Source organism: Eleutherodactylus coqui, chromosome 1, assembly GCF_035609145.1.
Source record: "Eleutherodactylus coqui strain aEleCoq1 chromosome 1, aEleCoq1.hap1, whole genome shotgun sequence".
Classification (NCBI taxonomy): Eukaryota; Metazoa; Chordata; class Amphibia; order Anura; family Eleutherodactylidae; genus Eleutherodactylus; species Eleutherodactylus coqui.
Genome location: NC_089837.1, coordinates 281,976,726 through 281,997,565, shown reverse-complemented (window position 1 = coordinate 281,997,565; position 20,840 = coordinate 281,976,726). Strand labels below are relative to the sequence as shown.

The 20,840-nt window shown below is 43.4% G+C and overlaps 1 protein-coding gene across 1 annotated transcript in view; it reads right to left on the bottom strand.

Annotated features, from left to right (window-relative positions):
* Positions 1-18,518, bottom strand: part of CYB5R1 (cytochrome b5 reductase 1) — a 114,174-nt gene extending 95,656 nt beyond the window's left edge. The window contains exons 1-4 of the mRNA XM_066584181.1: positions 18,477-18,518; positions 12,302-12,448; positions 10,271-10,343; positions 4,407-4,510 (exon numbers count right to left, since the gene is read on the bottom strand). Coding sequence (XP_066440278.1) covers positions 4,407-4,510; positions 10,271-10,343; positions 12,302-12,448; positions 18,477-18,518 — 366 coding nt within the window. The remainder of the gene's footprint in view (positions 1-4,406; positions 4,511-10,270; positions 10,344-12,301; positions 12,449-18,476) is intronic.
* Between the last annotated feature and the right edge of the window lie 2,322 nt (positions 18,519-20,840).

Below are 20,840 nucleotides of genomic sequence, written 5' to 3'. Positions count from 1 at the left end.
GGTCATCCAATATGCAGGTTCCACTGATATCAGACAGTGCATAAGCAGATGCCTGTGTGTTGTCCCATGTGAATTGCACCCGACTTTCTTGGGGGTAACATGCATACGGTTATGTGAATCCGATCTAAGTACATTAACATGGGTGAGTGCTTTTAAGTTGCGTGGAAATTTCTTTTTTCCCTATGATTTTGCTGATATTTTACTATGAGGGAGAAGAGTCAAATGTTCGGCCAATACGCGAACTTCATAGGCAGGTGCTGTGGGAAAGAAGAAGCGCATGAGTATAAAAAATATAATACCTGGTTCCCTGTCACCTGCCTTAATAGCACAATTAGTTTATAGTGCTTTAGGCAGGTGACAGGTTCCCTTTAAACAGAAACTAAAAGCCTTCTGTTCTAGTAACACATGCTGTAGAAATAAAGGAGATTTATGATAGCATGGAGAAATAATTCTTACTGCAATAATATATGGCCCGTTTAAGTGGTCAATATGCCATAATGTAAAAGTGATATCACCCTTGCTTGGGCTTAAAAGCGTCTTCACTAGAGATGAGCGAGCACCAAAATGCTCAGGTGCTCGTTACTCGGGACGAAATTTTCGCGATGCTCGAGGGTTCATTTCGAGTAACGAACCCCATTGAAGTCAATGGGCGACCCGAGCATTTTTGTATATCGCCGATGCTCGCTAAGGTTTTCATGTGTGAAAATCTGGGCAATTCAAGAAAGTGATGGGAACGACACAGCAACGGATAGGGCAGGCGAGGGGCTACAGGTTGGGCTGCATCTCAAGTTCACAGGTCCCACTATTAAGCCACAATAGCAGCAAGAGTGGGCCCCCCTCCCCCCGCACTGTCAGCTTAAAGATCGTTCTCCTCTGCTACAGCTGTAACAGCTGTGGCAGAGAAGAACGATGTTAGCCCATTGAATTCAATGGAGCCGGCAATACAGCAGGTTCCACTGAAAGCAATGGGCTGCCGGCGTGCGCGGGATGAATTGTCGGGAAGGGCTTAAATATATAAGCCCTTCCCTGCAATTCATCCAGAAATGTGTTACAATAAAAATATATACCTTAAATACCGGCGTATAAGGCGACGAGGCGTATAAGACGACCCCCCAACTGTCACCTTATACGCCGGTAATAGAGCGGAGCAAAGAATAAAATTCATTACTCACTTCCCCTGGCGTTCTGCGGTGCTGCTGCAGGCTGTTGCTCCCTCCTGGTCCCCGGCAGAGCATTGCTTTCTGGACGCAGGGCTTGAAATCCCCGCCTCCAGAAAACACACGTGCCTTCAGCCAATCACAGCCATTCAATGACATCATTGTCATTGGCTGTGATTGGCTGAAGGCACGTGTGTTTTCTGGAGGCGGGGATTTAAAGCCCTGCGTCCAGAAAGCAATGCTCTGCTGGGGACCAGGAGGGAGCGACAGCCTGCAGCAGCACCGCAGAACGCCAGGGGAAGTGAGTAATGAATTTTATTCTTTGCTTCGCTGTATTACTGGCGTATAAGGTGACAGTTGGGGGGTCATCTTATACGCCCCGTCGACTTATACGCCGGTATATACGGTATATATTTTTATTGTAACACATTTCTGGATGAATTGCAGGGAAGGGCTTATATATTTAAGCCCTTCCCGACAATTCATCCCGCGCACGCCGGCAGCCCATTGCTTTCAGTGGAACCTGCTGTATTGCCGGCTCCATTGAATTCAATGGGCTAACATCGTTCTTCTCTGCCACAGCTGTTACAGCTGTGGCAGAGAAGAATGATTTGTCTTCTATATGTTCTCAATGGGGTCGGCGCTGCTGCCGCCGGCCCCATTGAGCGCATATAGAGAAGAGAACAGGAATCGCAGATTGCACATAGGTGCGATCTGCGATTTCTATGGCCTAAGAAGGACCGTTGGGGTTCTTGAAGCCTAAAATCACTCCTAACACTCTCCCTATAGCAACTCCGGCATCAACAGCACTTTCCCTGAACTATGTCAGAATGCATCTGTGGCGAGCCGCGGGAGGGGCCGATTTTAATACTCGGGTGACACCTAATCTCGCCAGCCACTCACTGCAGGGGGGTGGTATAGGGCTTGAACGTCGCAGGGGGAAGTTGTAATGCCTTCCCTGTCTTTCTATTGGCCAAAAAAGCGCGCAAATTTCTCAGGGAAGAAAATGAAAGTGACTCGAACATCGCGTGGTACTCGTCTCGAGTAACGAGCATCTCGAACACCCTAATACTCGAACGAGTATCAAGCTCGGACGAGTATGCTCGCTCATCTCTAGTCTTCACCAATTTTTTTTTTCCATTTTGTTTGTATGTGTAATTGCAGGGCCAAAGTAAAACACTACAAAAAGAACTAGATGTTTTAATTCCTAGAGAGAGTTACATTTGTCAACTACTTTTTTTGCTGTCTTGTATGCAGTAATATATATGAATATGGTATATATAAGTTTTAACACTGTAATCATATAGCTAACAAGAAAGGTAAATCCTGCAATAAATTAAAATTTGAAGCTCAGCTTTAAGTTGGAATTCAATAAAATATAACATTTACTTCCACTTCCAAGATGTGTAAATATTGCATTGCTTGTACGCAAATTGAAATATAGCAATCTGATATAAATAAGCGTACATGCTTTTCCTTGCACCACACTTTGATCCCGTTGCTTTAACTTTGGTGTATGATGTTGGTGACTATAAACTTTAGCCCAATTCTGTTTTTCACCTAAGATAAGGATTCATCTGGGTGCACAGCCATTCCTTTGTTCTTTCAGAATCTCTCATGAAATATAGCTTTTTCAGGTATCAGCATTCCACAGTGGAAATGTTAAAAGTTTTGGTAGATGTGTACTTGTGTGTTAGTTTCACATGAGAATAAAAACTTGCTTACGTGAGTTACTAGTTTCACATGAGACCTTATGTGAAGCTTTGGCATAAAGCTATGTATACACCTTTTTTTCTCTTTTCTTGATAAAAACCCTTGTCTGTAGTAATAACTTAGAATTCTTTGTAATACAACCTGTCTGGCTGTGTCCCACTGCTTCCTGCTGGCCGGATATACAATCTAATTTGGAACTCGGCAACATATCATTTGGGGTCCCTGGAATATCCCTAATAGTGTCATTAGATGACACACATGCTCATTGTTGCCGTAAAATTATCAAATGTGAGTTTAATGCATTCTGTGAGCTGTCAGGTGGGTTGAAAGTTACAATGTTAAGTCTATGGGCGGCGCTGCTGTGCTTCAGGCATGGAATGAGTGAAGCATTGCTAAGCAGCACAACATACACTGCTAAGCTGCACCGTACACTGCTCTAACAAGAGTGATAGACAGATAGAGAGAAAGAGAGACCGAGAGAGAAACGGCGATAGAGAGACAGACAGAGAGCAATAGAGAGACAGTAAAAGAAAGAGCAATAGAAATACAGAGAGAAAACGAGAGAGAGCGATAGACAGAAAGAGAGATAGTGAGATAGATAGAGTGATAGAGAGACAAACAGATAGAGCAATAGACAGACAGAAAGAGAGCAATAGAGAGAAAAAGACAGAGAGAGAGTGATAGAGAAACAAAGAGAACATAGAGAGACAGAGAGCAATAGACAGACAAAATGCTAGCCAGACAGATAGAGAGATAGCAATTGAGAGACAGAGCGATATACAAAGAGCGATAGACAGAGAAAGAGCAATAGACAGAAAGCGATAGTCAGAGAGCGATAGAGAGAGAGCGATGGAAAGACTGAGAGAGCAATAGAGAAACACAAATAAAGCAATAAAGAGACAGAGAGAAAGCGATAGAGAGACAGAGAGAGCAATAGAGACAGAAAAAGAGAGCGATAGAGAGAGAGCGAGAGACAGACAGAGAGGGACAGAAAGAGAGAGAGACGCAGAAAGAACAAAAGAGACAGAGAGAGCGATATCAAGACAGAAAGAGAGAGAGACAGAGATGGACAGACAGAAACAGACAGAGAGAGAGGCAGAGAAAGAGAGACAGACAGAGAGAGACAGAGAAACAGAGAAAAAGACAGACAAGCAGAGAGAACAGTAGGCTTTTTTACATTAGATATCTGCTCCAAATACAAAGCAACACTCTAAATAATCACCTAACCAAGCAGATTTAGAAGTTCACAACCACCACTTTTGAAACCTTTTACATTCGAATAGCGAACATCGGGTCAATCTAGTTGTTTAAAAATGTGCACATGATGAAAAATGTTTTAGTCATATTGAATTTAAACACGCCTAAATAAAAAAAAAAATATTTCAGCCATGTTTTGAAAAAATGTTTTAAAAATGTTGACTAGTGTTATATGAAGTATATCATACATTTATTTTATGCCAATCAGAAGTTGTAAGTGGAACAAATATAAATCAGTAAGACATCTATAAGCATTATTTTTTACATATATGGCATTACCTTTACTATCAGATCAACATATCCTTTATCATTACAACAAACTGGAGTGTAAGGTCGCACCACAAGATTGCCGTTGATTCTAGCTGATAGGTAGACACATTTACCTATGAGTAAATAAAGAGAAAATGTTCTAGAAATTTTCATGAAGAAGTAAAAAGAAGAAAATACCACCAAAATAATGTACAGCATATTGTGTTAAAAGACGTACTGTAACTATCAGGGCTGTTTCATTTAGCATCTGCCTCTGTAGTTGCTTATATTGGTCAAAAAATACCAATGCCTGGAAAAACTAAAAATTTTTTCGCCATAAGGGCTTGTTCACACGAGCGCTCTTTTCGCACTGCTAAGCAGCGCCAAGAACGCTCTACTATGGGAACCAATAGGTTTATATAGAAGCATTCACATGGACGATTGTTAGACATGCTGACACAGCGCATCTAACAAAGATAGGACATGCGAGTACAAACTCGCATGTCGGCTCTAAGGTGCGCGCAAAGATGGGACATGTCCTATCTGTGCTGCATGCTTTCCATAGGCTCCCTCGGATAGTGTGAATGGGCTACTTCACATAGCTTGAAGCCCGTTTATACGATCTTTTCAGCACTATAGAAGCGCTGTTTTCTCGCTGCTTAGCAGCTCAAAAACAGTGCTCGTCTGAACGAGGCCCAAGGGCTCCTACCCACTTGTGTTTTTTTAACGCGATTGTCAATGGGACTTCCTATTGTTAAAAACGCATTGCACAAAAAACGCAAAGCACACACTTGCGATGCATTTTTAACATTAGAAAGTCCCATTTACAACCACATTAAAAAAGCGCAGGGTTAATGCAGCACTAAAAAACGCAAGTGGATAGGAGCCCTTAGGCCTCATGTCCATGGACAAAATTGAACTGAGGAATCCGTGCAGATGATCCGCAGTTTAATATGCCCATAGACATGCATTGGGCATCCACAGGTGATTAAATACCTGCGGATGTCATTTTATCCCGACGTGCAGATCGCATGCGCGAAATAAAAATCCCAGCATGCTCCATTTTCTGTGGATTCCCGCATAGGTAGCTTACACGGCTTCCATTGAAGTCAATGGAAGACGTCAGTGATCTGCGGGAAAGCAGGATATTTAGAAAAAAAAGTGTGGCGTATGCGTGCGGTACGCCGAGGTGTCCTGAGCACATCTGCCATGCAGAAGAAAGAAGATCCAGCTGCGACAGAGGAGACCTGCACTGCGTCCAGATAGGTGAGTAAATGTATTTTTTGGCTTCATGTCTGCGGGCACAGGTGGAATCCACTGCGGAATTTTGCACTGGGAAACCATGCGTGCCCGTGGACATGAGGCCTTAGGGCTTAGTCAGACGGGCGTTTTTTGCCGCGATTTGCGCATGCGCATGCGTCCGGCGATTTTTTAAAACCATTGCTTCGCAATGGTATCGGACACATGAGCGCTTTTTATGCGCTCGTCCGAAAATTTATAGAACAAAAAATCGCAGATCGCACCTATCTGCGATCTGCGATTCCTGTTCGCTTCTGTATATGCGCTCAATGGGGCCGGCGGCAGCAGCGCCGACCCCATTGGGAACATATAGAAGACAAATCATTCTTCTCTGCCACAGCTGTAACAGCTGTGGCAGAGAAGAACGATGTTTGCCCATTGAATTCAATGGAGCGGCAATACAGCCGCTCCATTGAAAGCAATGGGCTGCCGGCGTGCGCGGGGTTAATTGTCGGGAAGGGGTTAAATATATAAACCCTTCCCTGCAATTCATGCTAAAATGTGTTAAAATAAAAAAAAATTGTATACTCACCTTTCCGCTGCAGCCGGAGTCCAGCCGCGGCCGCTGTCAGTTCTCCTGAACTGCTTCTCGGCACTATTCAGCCGGCGGGGCTTTAAAATCCCCGCCTGCTGAATGATCTGCTCTGATTGGTCACAGCCTGACCAATCAGAGGCCGGTTTCACTCACACACCCATTCATGAATTCATGAATGGGTGAGTGACTGCTGCCTCTCAGCGCTGAGCCAATCAGGGGCAGGTCTGACTCACATCCATTCATGAATTCATGAATGGGTGTGAGTGAGGCATGCCTCTGATTGGCTCAGCGCTGAGCCAATCAGGGGGCAGGTCTGACTCACACCCCCTTCACACCCACTGCAGGACGGCTGCCCGGAGCTGCAGGCAGAAGGTGAGAATGCAATTTTTTTTTATTTTAACACATTTTAGGATGGATTGCAGGTAAGGGCTTATATATTTAAGCCCTTACCGACAATTCATCCCGGGCTCGCCCGCAGCGCATTGCTTTCAATGGAGACGGCTGTATTGCCGTCTCCATTGAATGCAATGCGCTGGACAGCTCCGGTCCGTTTCTAATGAAACGCGGCTAGGAGCAGATTTTCGGGCGATTTGCGGGCGACTTGCGCGCACCGGTCACGCGATTTGCGGATGCGCATCCGTCATGCGATCCGCAAATCGCGGCAAAAAACGCCCGTCTGACTAAGGCCTTAGACTGTATTCACATGGGTGCTTTTGATTCTCCTATGCAAATTATGTGCAATTCCGAGGTGGATAAAACCCGCATGGGAAAATAACCTATTCATTTGACTAGGTTAATTCAAGTTTGAAAAATTACTGCATGTCCTATTTTTGGATGATTCTTCTTCAGGAATCGCCCATTATTTTCTATGGGAGGGTAAAAAATGCATTGCAACTGATGCAATTTGATTTCCATGTGTATGCTATGTGTTTTTCATACAGATTACTATGGGGACCATAGGAAACACAAGAAGGGCAGAGCATTGAAAAATGCACATGAAAAACAGATGTAAAACAAATGCAAGCTGCGTGTAAAAATTGCAAAAACGCATCCAAAGACATGAAAATCGCAAAAAAACCCAGTGTAAGGGCTCTTTCCCATGAGCGTACAGCGGCCTTTTTTTACGGCCAGCTGATATACGCTGTGATCTGATTCCAATGCATCAGATCACATGGCCGTATTCCTGAGATGTAATAGCACCTGGCCAGGCCAATATAGCACTGGGCGTTTTTACGTCGGGCCCAAAAGATAGTCCTGGAACTATCTTTTGAGCCGGAATACGTCGGCCGCTGCATGGGCTCCTATGGGAGCCAATGACCTTGGCCGGAGGTGGGAGGGAGCTTAGCAGCAGGAGAAAGGCAGAGCCGGTGAGGGGGGACTGCTTAGATGGAAGCGTATATCGGATGGCCGTGAAAAAGCCAGCCGATATACGCTCGTGGGAATAAGCATTCCCATATAGGGGAGGCTGGATGGAAGCAGAGCTAATTCCCGGAATTTAGCCCCGCCCTGTCCCGTCCCACCCCCTTTCATTGCAAATAGTGCAGAGGGGCAGAAATAGGGTGGAGAGGAGGCAGAGAGGGTGCGGGAGCTCAGAGCACTGCTCCCGACTCTTCCAGCCTCCTCCCCCTGCTGAGAGAGACGCCGTATATCGGCCGGCGCGAATACCTGGCCGATGTACAGTCGTCTGAATAAGCCCTTGGGCCATATGCACACAAGCGGATTTGCTTTGCACTTTGACTTTAACCAGCAGCAAGACAGGGGGTATCAGGTAATATATAAAACAGCCTGGTTAATTATATCTATGGTTTGCATAAAGGGCTTTTAGCATCAGACAATCACTTACAATTTTTTCAGAAATTTTAAGGAAAAATGCTGCATTTTACAATGCTTCACCTGCCACATTTGGGTGAATTTTAACTCTGCGGAATGTCTGCACCAAATCCGCGACGTATGAACATAACATCAGACTGCAATTTTCTTGTTATACACATTAAGGCCTCCCTCACACAGGCATTTGCAAAAACGCAGCGTTTACTGCTGTTTCAGCCCAGCTTCAGCAGCGCCAGCATGCGTTATACCAGCGTTTTGGCTGCATTTTCAGCTGGAAATACAGCCAAGGATACAAAAAAAAAAATCAATACTAATCTACCAGGTGCTGTCGTGGTCCCTGCCTATGGTCTCCACCTGGCCAGTAAACCACCGGCCTGGCCGGTATTTTTCCTGTCAGGCTGGTGCCGTTTTTTTTACCGGCCCTATTACAGGCTGGTATTTTCAGAGCCTGCACTGCCCCCTAGCGCCGGTTAACCCTCCTCCAGCAGGGGAAACACAGACCTGCAGAGCCGACAGCTTTCAGGGCCTCCAATGATGTCATGTCATGTGATACCCTGTATGAGAGGAGTCAGGGATCACATGACAACGGTGGCTAAGTAAATGTAGGGCTCTCAGCAGTGGTAAGACTCTACAGCTGTGTGTGTGTGTGTGTGTGTGAGTGTGTCAGGATGTAGTGGAGCTGTGTTTGTGTGTCAGAATGGATGTAGTAGAGCTGTGTGTGTGATGTTTGTGGAGGTCAGGATTGATGCAGTGGAGCTGTGTGTGTGATGTGTGTGAGGGTCAAAATGGACGTAGTGGAGCTGTTCTGTTCTCCATAGTTCTGGGCCAGCTGCCAAGCACTTGTCAATCCAACAGAGGATCTTTTACTAGTGACGGGGTTTGAAGAACCCACCTCCAGCAGGCATCTCAGCCCCAGGGCTTATTCAGTCGAGCGTATATCGGCTGAGTTTTCATGCCTGCCCGATATACACTGTCCCTCCCACTCACCGGCACTCTCCTCCCCTCCAAGTGGTTTGTAATGGGAGTGGGCAGGATGGGGGTCGAGATAAGTTCCAGACTCTCCCCGCTCCTTGCCAATAGCCAGCAATGGGAGTGGGCAGGACAGAGCTGAGATTAGTTCAGCCCCCATCCTGCCCCCTTCTATTGGAAACGCAGGAGTGGAGGAGGCAACTGCTTAGATGGAAGTGTATATTGGCCGGCTTGTGGGAATAAGCCCATAGAATCATAGAATGGTAGAGTTGGAAGGGACCTCCAGGGTCATCTGGTCCAACCCCCGCTCAATGCAGGATTCACTAAATCTTCCCAGACAGATATTTGTCCAGCCTTTAAACACTTTCATTGAAGGAGAACTCACCACCTCCCGTAGTAACCTGTTCCACTCATTGATCTCTCTCACTATCAGAAATATCTAATTTGTGTCTCCTCCCTTTCAGTTTCATCCCATTGCTTTTAGTCTTTCCTTGTGCAAATGAGAATAGGGCTGATCCCTCTGCACTGTGACAGCCCTTCAGATATTTGTACACAGCTATTAAGTCTCCTCTCAGCCTTCTCTTTTGTAACCATACCTCATAGGACATGATTTGCAGACCACTCACCATCTTGGTAACTCTTCTCTAAGCTTGCTCCAGTTTGTCTATGCCTTTTTTAAAGTGGGGTGCCCAGAATATTCCAGATGAGGTCTGACTAAGAAAGAGTAGAAGGGGATAATTGAGTGGCTGTGATTGGTGCATCCAGTGCTGGCTGTGATTAGTTGAGCCGGCTGTCACTCAGCCGACTCTGCCAATCAGAGCAATCTCTCACTTGGGGGCGGTGATCTCAATTCTTGTCCCTAGCAATAGGTGCTTTTCTGGCTTGACAAGTGCCCGGCAGCAGACCCAGAACTACGGAGAACACCAATAGGGACCCCAATGGCACCTGCTAGGTGACACCCTCAGGTAGTGTAGCTAGGGCGTTTAGCGCTGCTAAAAACGCTTTACCAAGTTGTGCTGCATTTTCGGCAGCGCTGAAACCAATGGGCAATGCAGAGCTGAAAATGGCCAAAGATAGAACATGCATTGCTGTCAAAGTGCAGCGTTGAAGACGCTGCGTTTTGACGCTTGTATGAGCAGCCCCATTGAAATAAATGGGAGCGTTGTACAGTGTTTAGCACTGCACTGAAAATGTCTGTGTGAGGGAAGCCTTACAGTTAACCAACAAAAACGTCTACAATTTGAATGTGTAAATTTCTTACCAGGTGGAAGTCCCAATGTATGGCACATGGATGGAAGAGCAAATCGAAGTCTCCGTGTATTATGGTTTATAGCCTGCAATTCAAATAATAATTAATATGTAATAGGAGTTTTAGTAGCTGTTCAGATAATTGGGTATTTCAATTAATTATCACATTACCACAAACAAACAAAATGAATGATCAATTGAGATTTAGAGCATAATTTAGTTTAGTTTTCTGTGACCAATAGAAGGACATTCAGTGATTTGTACAAGTACTAGCAAAGGATTAGTGAGGATGACTTAGGTAGGTATTGTCACTAGCAAAATGTATCAAAGGCTAGTGTGACATACAGTTTTTCACATCAAGATGTTAGCTGCAGGTCGATAGTGGATTCAGAGACAAGAGTATATTTTTTTGTAGTGGTACTTTTAGGCCTCCTTCCCATGAACGGATTTCCGCCGCGTAATTAGCGGTGGAAATCCGCTGCGTTGCCCGCAGCTGTTAGGCTCTATTGAACCTAATAGCTCAGTGCTCACGGTGCGGAATTCCACCGCGGGATTCCGCACCGTGAATTCACCCGTCCTCACCCGCGGCATGCTCTATTTGCCGCAGGTGTACACGCGGACGGCTTCCATTGCAGTCAATGGAAGCCGTCCATTCACGCTATCTTCCGGTGTGGCACAGCGGAAGATAGCGTGAAAACGCTTCCCCGCTCACCGCCGCCGCGTTATATGACGCGGCCGGCGCGTCATGTGATGCGGTGGGCGTGTCACATGATGCGGCGGAGGTGGGCGGGGAAGCGTCATGCGGGAGCGAGGACGCCGGATCTGCAGGTAAGTATGGGGTCTCCTGGAGGGCGCTGTGACGGGCTCCGCCGCGGAATTTCGCGGCGGAGCCTGTCACAGCCGTGTACAGCCAGCCTTACACTTTTGCTGCATTTTGTTGCTCCACGGTTTCTTTTCAAAATTGTAGCATTCTAGGTATGGGGATATTTCTCTGCTATTTTTGCATATGATTCTCTATAGGAAAACAAATGCCAAGCAACAAACCTGTCTGACCAAAAAAGCCCGTAAATACACTTGTAAAGAATACAGGTACAATCGAAAAAATTGTATTTGATTTTTTTGGCCTGAAACATATAACAAATTTGGTGAATGGGATGTAGCTTGAATGCCGGTGCATTTATCTAAGTAAGGCCTCTTGCACACAGGTGGATTTGCATTGAGAAACATGGAATGGGATTCCGCCTCTAGATTCTACAGCAAATCCAGCCCACAGCATGCTACGGCAAAACACGATTTCCTGCCAAGGAGCGGAAATCGATTGTGATTTTCCACTCGTGGGGCAGAAATCATAGCATGCTGTGATTTTGTGCGGGCTACGCATGGCCGGCTTTCATTGAAATCAATGGAAGCTGTTCGTCCCGCGGCCATTCTGCAGTCATCATTGTAGAATGACGCGTCTCCTGCGACCATCGCCATAGCGATGGCCTGGCGTCCCCTGTACTGCGCATGTGCGCTGGTGCGCAGGTGTCACATTCGCAGCAGAGGAGGAAGACGGCAAAGCGGTAAACTGGAGTCACTGGCCCTGCACCAGGTCGGACTCCGCATGCGGGGTCCGACCCACTGGTGTGCAGGAGGCCTAAATCTAACCTGATGTGTGTAGACAATCTCAAGATTTACTATACACTCCCAACAAACATCTGGCTGCAGCGTTTCAGCCTCCCCACAACCCCCCCCCCCAAAAAAAAAGTTGCACAAAAAGCAGCTAAGAGCTTAATGCTGTTCTAGTGCATACAATTTCACCCAATTCTTCTACAGAAAAAGCTCATACAGCAGCTGATAAATATCACACCACATACATGAATGACGTGCTAAAGAGGACCTGTTTGAGAAACATTGTAATCTACTGTACCATTTAATTAAATCAATAGGATTTTAGAATCACTATTCAAATCTATGAAGGCTCTACTTTCAAATAGGGGGACTTATTTTTAAGAATGTGGAGTAATTTAAATTGCAGTGATACACATGGACTAAGAGTACTTACAATCTTGTTAATGAGTCGTAACCTGTATTTTTTGTTTGGATCCTGAAGGGTCACGCCTTTCCTTATTTTATTAATCATGTAATTTCCAGCAGCCACACCAAACATAGTTAGCAAGACCATGCCAATGGCAAGAAATGCCCCTTTTATCTGAAAATTAAACCAGATATATAAATAAAGCTAATTATATTATTGGTGTAAGAATACAGTAATACATATCAGTTAAAAAAAATAAAGAATATAACGCGTATATACACACATCAATCAGCTATAACAAAAATGGTTGCAAAGGTGTATATACCTATTCAATATGCATAATAATTGATTCTATAAAATAACTATAATACAGTACTGAATCATATACAAGATGAATACTAATACCAATTTAGTTTGGTATACTACTGTAGTGAAAATAACAAAAGCATCCACGTATTGGTTGTGTCTATATGAGTATGAGCACACATAGTGGAAATTTTCTGTTTGAAAATCAGCTGGGGATCTTGTTGATATGTGTATTTTCACCACACATCACTAATGGCTTATTCACAGGGGCGTATATCAGCTGGGTTTTCACTCCCGGCTGATATACACTGCCCCTCTCATGCATTGGCTTACAATGCATCAGTGCACAGGGGCGTAATTCCGCGGTGGTGGTGGCAGCTGCTTAGATTCCATAGAGCCTGTGCTAGTTGCCGGGGAAGGGGGGTGGGAGGGAGTTTAGCAGCATGACTGCTAAACTCGCTCCCCCTTCTCTTTTCCTCTCTGCCCCTTGCCACTGTTTGCAATGGGAGGGGGCGGGACAGGGCAGAGCTAGGCTCTGTTCCCTCTCATTGCTGGCTGCGGACAAGGGGCTAGGAGTGGGTGGGAGCTTAGCTCCGCCCCCACCCCATCCTCTCCTATTGCAAACGGCCAGAGGGGAGAAGAGAGGAGGTGAGCTGGCAAGGGGGAAGAAAGGGGGAATGTCTCCCCAGGCATTGTGGCCTCGGCACCGGCTGGCAAACGTAAAACCAGTGACATGTAAAGAGGAGGAACAATGTTCTTGTCATGTAACCTTAGACCACTTTTGACACATCCCATGATCCTATTTGCTGGGCAGCAGCTGCCTGACATTGGTTGCTCCAGTTAAGCTTACACTTAACTAAAATTCCAAGTCCTTTTCGATGTCAGTTTTGCCCAGTAGTTTTTTTTATTTAGTGTGTAAAAATCTATTTCCTCTGGCCATATGCATAACCTTAAATTTATCAGTGTTAAACTTCATTTACCACTTTTCTGCTCAAGCTCCCAACTTATCCATATCCATTTGCACCTCCTTGTGTCCTCCTTTGTGTTAATTTTTTTTACATAGTTTTGCATCATCTGCAAATATTGATATTGTATTGTGCAATCCTTTTACATTAATAGGTCATTAATAAATATATTAAAAAGAATAGGGTCTGAAACTGACCCCTATGGTACCTCACTAGTAACGATGACCCAATCAGGGGTATCATGTTATGTACCATTTATAACCACCCTTTGTTTTCTATCACTGAGCCAGTTACTTGCTCACTTAGACATATTCTCACTCAGAGCAAGCATTCTCATTATATATCAGCCTTTTAAGTGACACAGTATCACATGCTTTGGAAAAGTCCAGATAAACAAGATGTCAGAATTTGAACTGGCAACGTCCTGCAATCCAAGCAGTAGCCCTTCTTATTGAGCCATCAGCCCTGTAAGTCAGTTCTGTTGCACGATTTTCAGCCTTGTTACATGATCGCAGTAATCTATTCCCTCCTGTTCCTTACCCTGCCTCTGTCTTTTGATTGGCTCATTATAAAAGCTTGACCCTGCCACTGCACCAGCGCATGATTATTGTGTTCCACTGCCTTTATCAAGGTGCATCTCCTAACCTGCTCCTCTCCTGTAAACTGTGAATACCTGCTGACGACTCCTGGCTCTTCTTCCAACTACGCTTTCTGCCTCATCCATTTGTACTGCAACCAAGACTTCCCGATAACAACTCCTGGCTTTCCATTTGACTATGCTTTCTGCCTCATCCATTTGTACCGCAAATGTGACTACCTGCTGACAACCTCCGGCTTTCTCCTGACTGCCGGTAAGATGCTACACAAGATCCAATGACTCTCCCCGGTCCAGTCTAAAACTTACCTCTCAAAAAAGCTGATCAGGCTGGTTTCACAGGGGTGATCTTTTATAAACCTATGCTGATGTGGAATTATACAGCTATTTTGCTTGAGGTACTCCAGGATACCATCTCTTAGAAACACTTCATTTTACATTTTACCCACAATAGAATTAAGACGTCCAGGTTCACTTTTTTACCCCCTCTTGAATATCGGCACCACATTTGCTATATGCCAATCCAGTTGAACAGACCCCATCACTATTGAGTCCTTATAAAAAACAGGTGTCTGTCTATCACATTACTTAATTCTTCTAAAACATAGGGGTGTTTGTCATGGGAATCCGGTGATTTATCTATTTACATTTTTTTAAGAAGGCTCTGCTCTTCTTCCTGGGTTAGGCTGGTGACATTTTGTGGAGAGTTTACTTAATCACTCTGCATCTTATTTGACATTTCATTTTCCTCTGTGAATACACTAAAGAAAAAGCTATTTATAGATTTGCTTTCTCTTCATCACCCTCTAAAATTTCTCCTACATTATTTATTAAAGGGCCAACAGTTTCAGTATTAATCTTTTTACTATTAATATAGTTGAAGAACACTTTAATGTTGGTTTTACTCTCCTTAACAATAACTCAGACATTGTTCTAGTCAATAAAGCTCTTATTTTTAAGATATTGTTTCAGTCAATAAGTTTAAGGGAATCTCTGAACTGATCGAACATAACCTTCCTAACGTTTAGTTTTTTTGTAGCTTCCCTGTGAAACTCTTTTGAAAGACAAGTTGGAATTGATTATATTATGGTCACTATTTCCCAGGTGCCCTCCAACCTGCACCTGTTATGTTCTCATGTCTGTTGGTTAAAATTAAGCCCGAAATAGCCATCCCTCTATTCAGGTCCTATACAAATTCGGTATGATAATAGTTTTTAGTAATTGACAGAAAGTTGTTACCTTTATGAGATCCGCAGGTTTCAGCTTCCCAGTTTATATCCAGAAAGTTAAAGTCCCCCATAATAATTACCCCATTGTTATTTGCTGCTTCATCTATTTGCCTCCATAGTTGATTTTCAGTGGCTTCTGTTATATTTGATGGTCTATAGAAAACCTTATGAGGATTTTATTATTGTTTTTTCCTCCATGTATTTCTACTCAGAGACTTCACATGTTTATCTCTCTTATATATATCTTTTCATTATGTTGGCTTTATACAGGATTTTACATAGAGGCAAACTCTTCCCCCCTATCCGGTTTTTACAATCTCTTCTGAACAGACTATAAGACTGGAAGTTCACTGCCCAGTTGCAGCTTTCATCCAACCAGGTCATAGAATCATAGAACGGTAGAGTGGGAAGGGATCTCCAAGGTCATCTGGTCCAACCCCCTGCTCAGTGCAGGATTCATTAAATCATCCCAGACAGATATTTGTTAAGCCTTTGTTTGAACACTTCCATTGAAGGAGAACTCACCACCTCCTGTGGTGACCTGTTCCACTCATTGATCACCCTCATTGTCAGAAAGTTTTTTTCTAATATCTAATTTGTGTCTCCTCCCTTTTAGTTTCACCCCATTGCTACGTCTTTCCTTGTGCAAATGAGAATAGGGCTGATCCCTCTGCACTGTGAAAGCCCTTCAGATATTTGTAGACAGCTATTAAATCTCCTCTCAGGCTTCTTTTTTGCAAGCTAAACATTTCCAAATCCTTTAACTGTTCCTCATAGGACATGATTTGCAGAGCGCTCACCATCTTGGTAAATCTTCTCTGATCTTGCTCCAGTTTGTCTATGTCTTTTTTAAAGTGGGGTACCCAGAACTGGACACAGTATTCCAGATGAGGTCTGACTAAGGAAGAGTAGAGGGGGATAATTACCTCAGGTGATCTAGACTCTATGCTTCTCTGAATACATCCCAGAATTGTGTTTGCCTTTTTGGCTGCTGCATCACATTGTTGACTAATGTTCAGTCTATGATCTATTAGTATACCCAAATCTTTTTCACATGTGCTCCTGCTTTGCCCAATTCCTCCCATTCTGTATGTGCTTTTTTCATTTTTCTTGCCCAGATGAAGGACTTCGCATTTCTCCTTGTTAAATATCATTCTGTTAGTTGCCGCCTACAGTTCAAGCTTTTCTAGATCTTTTTGAATACTTTCCCTCTCTCTTCTCTAGTGTTAGCTATCCCTCCTAGGTTTGTGTTGTCAGCAGATTTGATGAGTTTCCCATCAATTCTCTCCTCCAGATCATTTATAAAAATGTTAAACAACACTGGGCCTAGTGGTACCGCACTTGATACATTATTCCACTTGGATGTGCAGCCATTTATGACCACTCTTTGAGTACAATCACTAACACCTAACAGTTGCATTGTCAATCCCATATTTGGTAATTTTTTCAATAAGTATGGTATGAGATACTTTGTAAAATGCTTTACTAAAGTCAAGATATACTATATCCAACACATTTCCCTGTTCAAACCAGTCGGTGATTCTGTCATAGAAGGAAATTAGATTTTTCTGACATGACTTGTTTGTCACAAACCCATGCTGGCACTGGTCAATTACTCTATTTTTATCCACTTGCATACATGTTGTTTAATAATTTTTTCAAAGATCTTTCCTAGTATAGAAGAAGTCAGGCTCACAGGCCTGTTGTTTTCTGGATCCACCTTCTTTCTTTTTTTTGAAGATAGGGACAACATCTGCCCTCTTCTGGGACTTCTCCTGTTCTCCAGAAATTTTCAAACATTATGGCGAGTGGTTCAGCAATTACCTGTGCTGCTTCCTTTGGTATTCTAGGATGTAATTCATCTGGACTTGAATTCATTTAAGTTAGCTGTGTGTTCCCTCACCATCTCTCTGCATGTAGATAGCCTGCATTCTTTTAGTCCCCCAATAGCACAGGGAAGATCAGTTGATGTTACATCTACTTTGTAAGAGAAAATAGATACAAAAATAGGAATTCAAAAGTTCGACCTTCTCAACATCATTCTTTACCAATTCCCCATTTTCATACTGTAAGCATCCAATAGCACCTTTGACTTTTCTTTTGCTTTTGACATACCCCCAATATCCTTTTTTATTGCTTTTGGCCTCTGTTACAAGCCTCAATTCATTATTAGCTTTAGATATTCTGACATTTGTCCTACAATTTCTGTAGACTGCATTATAGTCTTCTTTAGATATTCCCCCCTCTTTCCATTTGATAAACATATTTTTCTTCATTATTAACATGTGTGCAAATTCTATGTTCATCCATCCTGGTCTCTTTAAATGCTTCCCGTTCTTCTTTCTTTTAGGGATTGCTAATGATTGTGCTTTAAGAATTTCATTTCACAATATTTCCCAACCTTCTTGGACATTTTTGTTTTAAGGAACGTCCAGCCATTGGATTCTTCCTATCCCTTTTTCTGAGTTCATTAAAATCTGAAATCCAACCTTAAGGTCTGAGACTTCTCAGGTCTTCCTCCTCTTTTGATCCAAAATTCAAGGATAGCATGATCACTGCCTCCTAAGGTCCCAGCCAACCATACTTCTTCAACCATTCCTTCACTGTTAGTAAGAATTAGGTCCAAGATAGCAGATCCCCTTGTTTTATCTTGTACTTTTTGGAAGATAAAGTTGTCAGCAAGAGCGGATAACGATTTGTTGGATCCATTATTTTTACTTGAGAGAGATTCCCAACAAATGTCTAGAAAGTTAAAACCTCCCATGATCACTCTGTCATGCTTTTTTAAGAGCTTGGCCATCTGATGTAGAAAGAGTTCATCAATATATTCTGCTTGTCCAGGCGGCCGATAGTAATTCTCCTTGTTTGCTTCCCATTCTTTGGGTATTTTTGTAGAAACATTTTAGTTTGTGATCGGTGTCTCTTGCTCCTTTACTTTCCTTCAGAACTTTTTTCTTTGTTCTTCCTTTCTACTTCCAATAACAAAGTTCTCAAATGCATTAATTAGCTGTATATTTTTACCAAGCCTTTCACTTCCCTTCCCATATTGTTCTAGTTTAAAGCTCTCCAAATGAGTGAAGCAAGGCGCCCACCAAATATATGCTTACCTGTTTTTGTAAGGTGAAAACCATGTCTTGCAAGCAATCCATCGTATAGGTAATTCACTCCATGGTCTAGAAATCTTTGCTGATGGCACCATTGACGTAGCCAGTTGTTCATCTCTATAATCCTGTTCCATCTTCTTATTTCATGGCCATCCACTGGGAGGATGGATGAGAAGACCACCTGTGCTCCTAGTTCCTTCACTTTCTTTCCAAGGTCTTCAAAGTCTCTGCAGATAGCTGCAAGATCCTTTTTTGCAGTGTCATTTGTCCCTACATGTATTAGTAGGAATGTGTGGTGTTTTGTAGGACTAAAGAGTCTTGACAGCCTATTAGACACATCTTTGATTTGTGCACATGGAAGTCAGCACACCTCTTGTGAGTCTCAGTTAATCCCGCAATATAATAGTTTTCTTCAGACATTACTTCCAGTTCATCAACCTTATTAGTCAGGCTTCTAGCATTAGTCAGTATACAGTTTAGAAGGTTCCTAACTTAAACACTCCTCCAACCTTCTAGCCATCTTCTAGCCAGTACAGCTGCACCCTACCCATTGAGATGCTGTGGCTGACAGCAAAGTCAGCCCAATTCTACAGGAACTCAAACCCCTCCTTCCTACAACAATTTTGGAGCCACTTGTTTACTTCCTTAATTTTCCCCTGCCTTTCTGTTGTGTTACAGGTAGTTTCTGAGAAAATACTGCTTTGGAGGCCTTTGCCATAAGCTTACATCCTAGTTCTCTGAAGTCATTTTAAAGGACCCTCTACTTACCTCTAACTTTGTCATTGGTGCCAATGTGTACTATGACCCCTACACCCTTACCAGCCTTTGTAATCTGTTAACCCGATCCGCAATGTATTGAACCCGAGCAGCAGGAAGACAACACATTGTTTAACTGTCCCAGTCTTTGTGATTGCCCTGTCTATCCCCCTAATAATTGAGTCTCCCATTACCAAGATCTGTCTAACCTGCCCTGCACTCCCATTCCACTTATTACTAGAGAAGACATCCCTCTGGCAGTCAGAGGGCTTGTTGTGCTGCAGCAGTGCTAATCCTGTAATGGTACTTATTTGCCAACTTTGCAAACTTGTTGAGGTGTGCCAGCTCAGGACTAGCCTCCCTGGCACTCTTACCTCTGCCCCTCTTTCTGTCACCCAGCTAGCTGCCTGATCATCCTGCACTCTTATTCTACCATCCACACCCACATCTGCCTTAGTGAGTGTCTGCTCAAGGAAAAACAAACCCCCAGGTTACCAATGGTTCTCAGTGTTGCACGCTGTGCATTTAGAACCAGAATCTGGGCTTCCAAATGTGCAATGCGCTCACATTTTGTACAGCAGTTTGAACCTTTGAACAGCTGTTCGAGAACTGTATACATGGCGCAAGATGTACACTGGACAGCATTGTCAATCATGGAGCACATTATAATTGGGGATGGTACAGATAAAAATCAAGTAATCAAGTAATTTAATAAACTGCGCTTTTCTTGCTCTTCTTACTGTAGCATGCATTCCCCTGGTAGTCAGAGACCATATTGTGCTGCAGTGGTGCTAATCCTGTAATGGCATCCCCCTCATCTGCCACTTTTGGAGTGTGCCAGTTCAGGACTATCTCCCTTGATCTTTTCCCTGTACCTCTCCTAACTGTCACCCAGCTAGCTGCTGGCTCATCCTACTCTTCCCTAATACCATCCAACCCCATATCTACCCAAGCAAGTGCCTGCTCAGTGAGCAGCAAACTCCATTTCATGTTGTCATTGGATCTCAGTGTTTCAAGCTGCACATTTATATCCAAGATCTGGGCTACCAAATGCGCAACACGCTCACAACTCACACAGCAGTATCCACCCTTGAATGGCTGTTGAAGGACTTCATACATGGCAAAAGATGTACACTGGAAGGCATTGTCAATCAGGGAGCACGTTCTAAGTGGGGATCGTACACATAGATTAGATGTAAAAAAAAAAAAAAAAATATATATATATATATATATATATATAATAATAAAAATATATATATTTATGCAAAACTTTCAAATTAGCAGTAATTGTTTAAGTTAGCCTTCCAACATCTCTGACTCCAAAGTCACTGATCCCAAGTCACACACTAATGGCACAATACACTTTCTACACAGTGCAGTTAGAAGACAGCCACACACACCCAGTTGCCTGCTCACTTAGATTTTGACTTACAAATCTCTTATCTGGGATTGTTCTCAGTAAGAGAAACCAAGTAATCTTGTAGATATGATACCTTTTAATGGCTATCAGAAAGACATGATGTTATAGCAACCACTTAATTTGCACTTAAAACAATACCAGAATCCTACCTATCATACCTTTTAATGGCTAACAAAATTACTCTTGTAGAT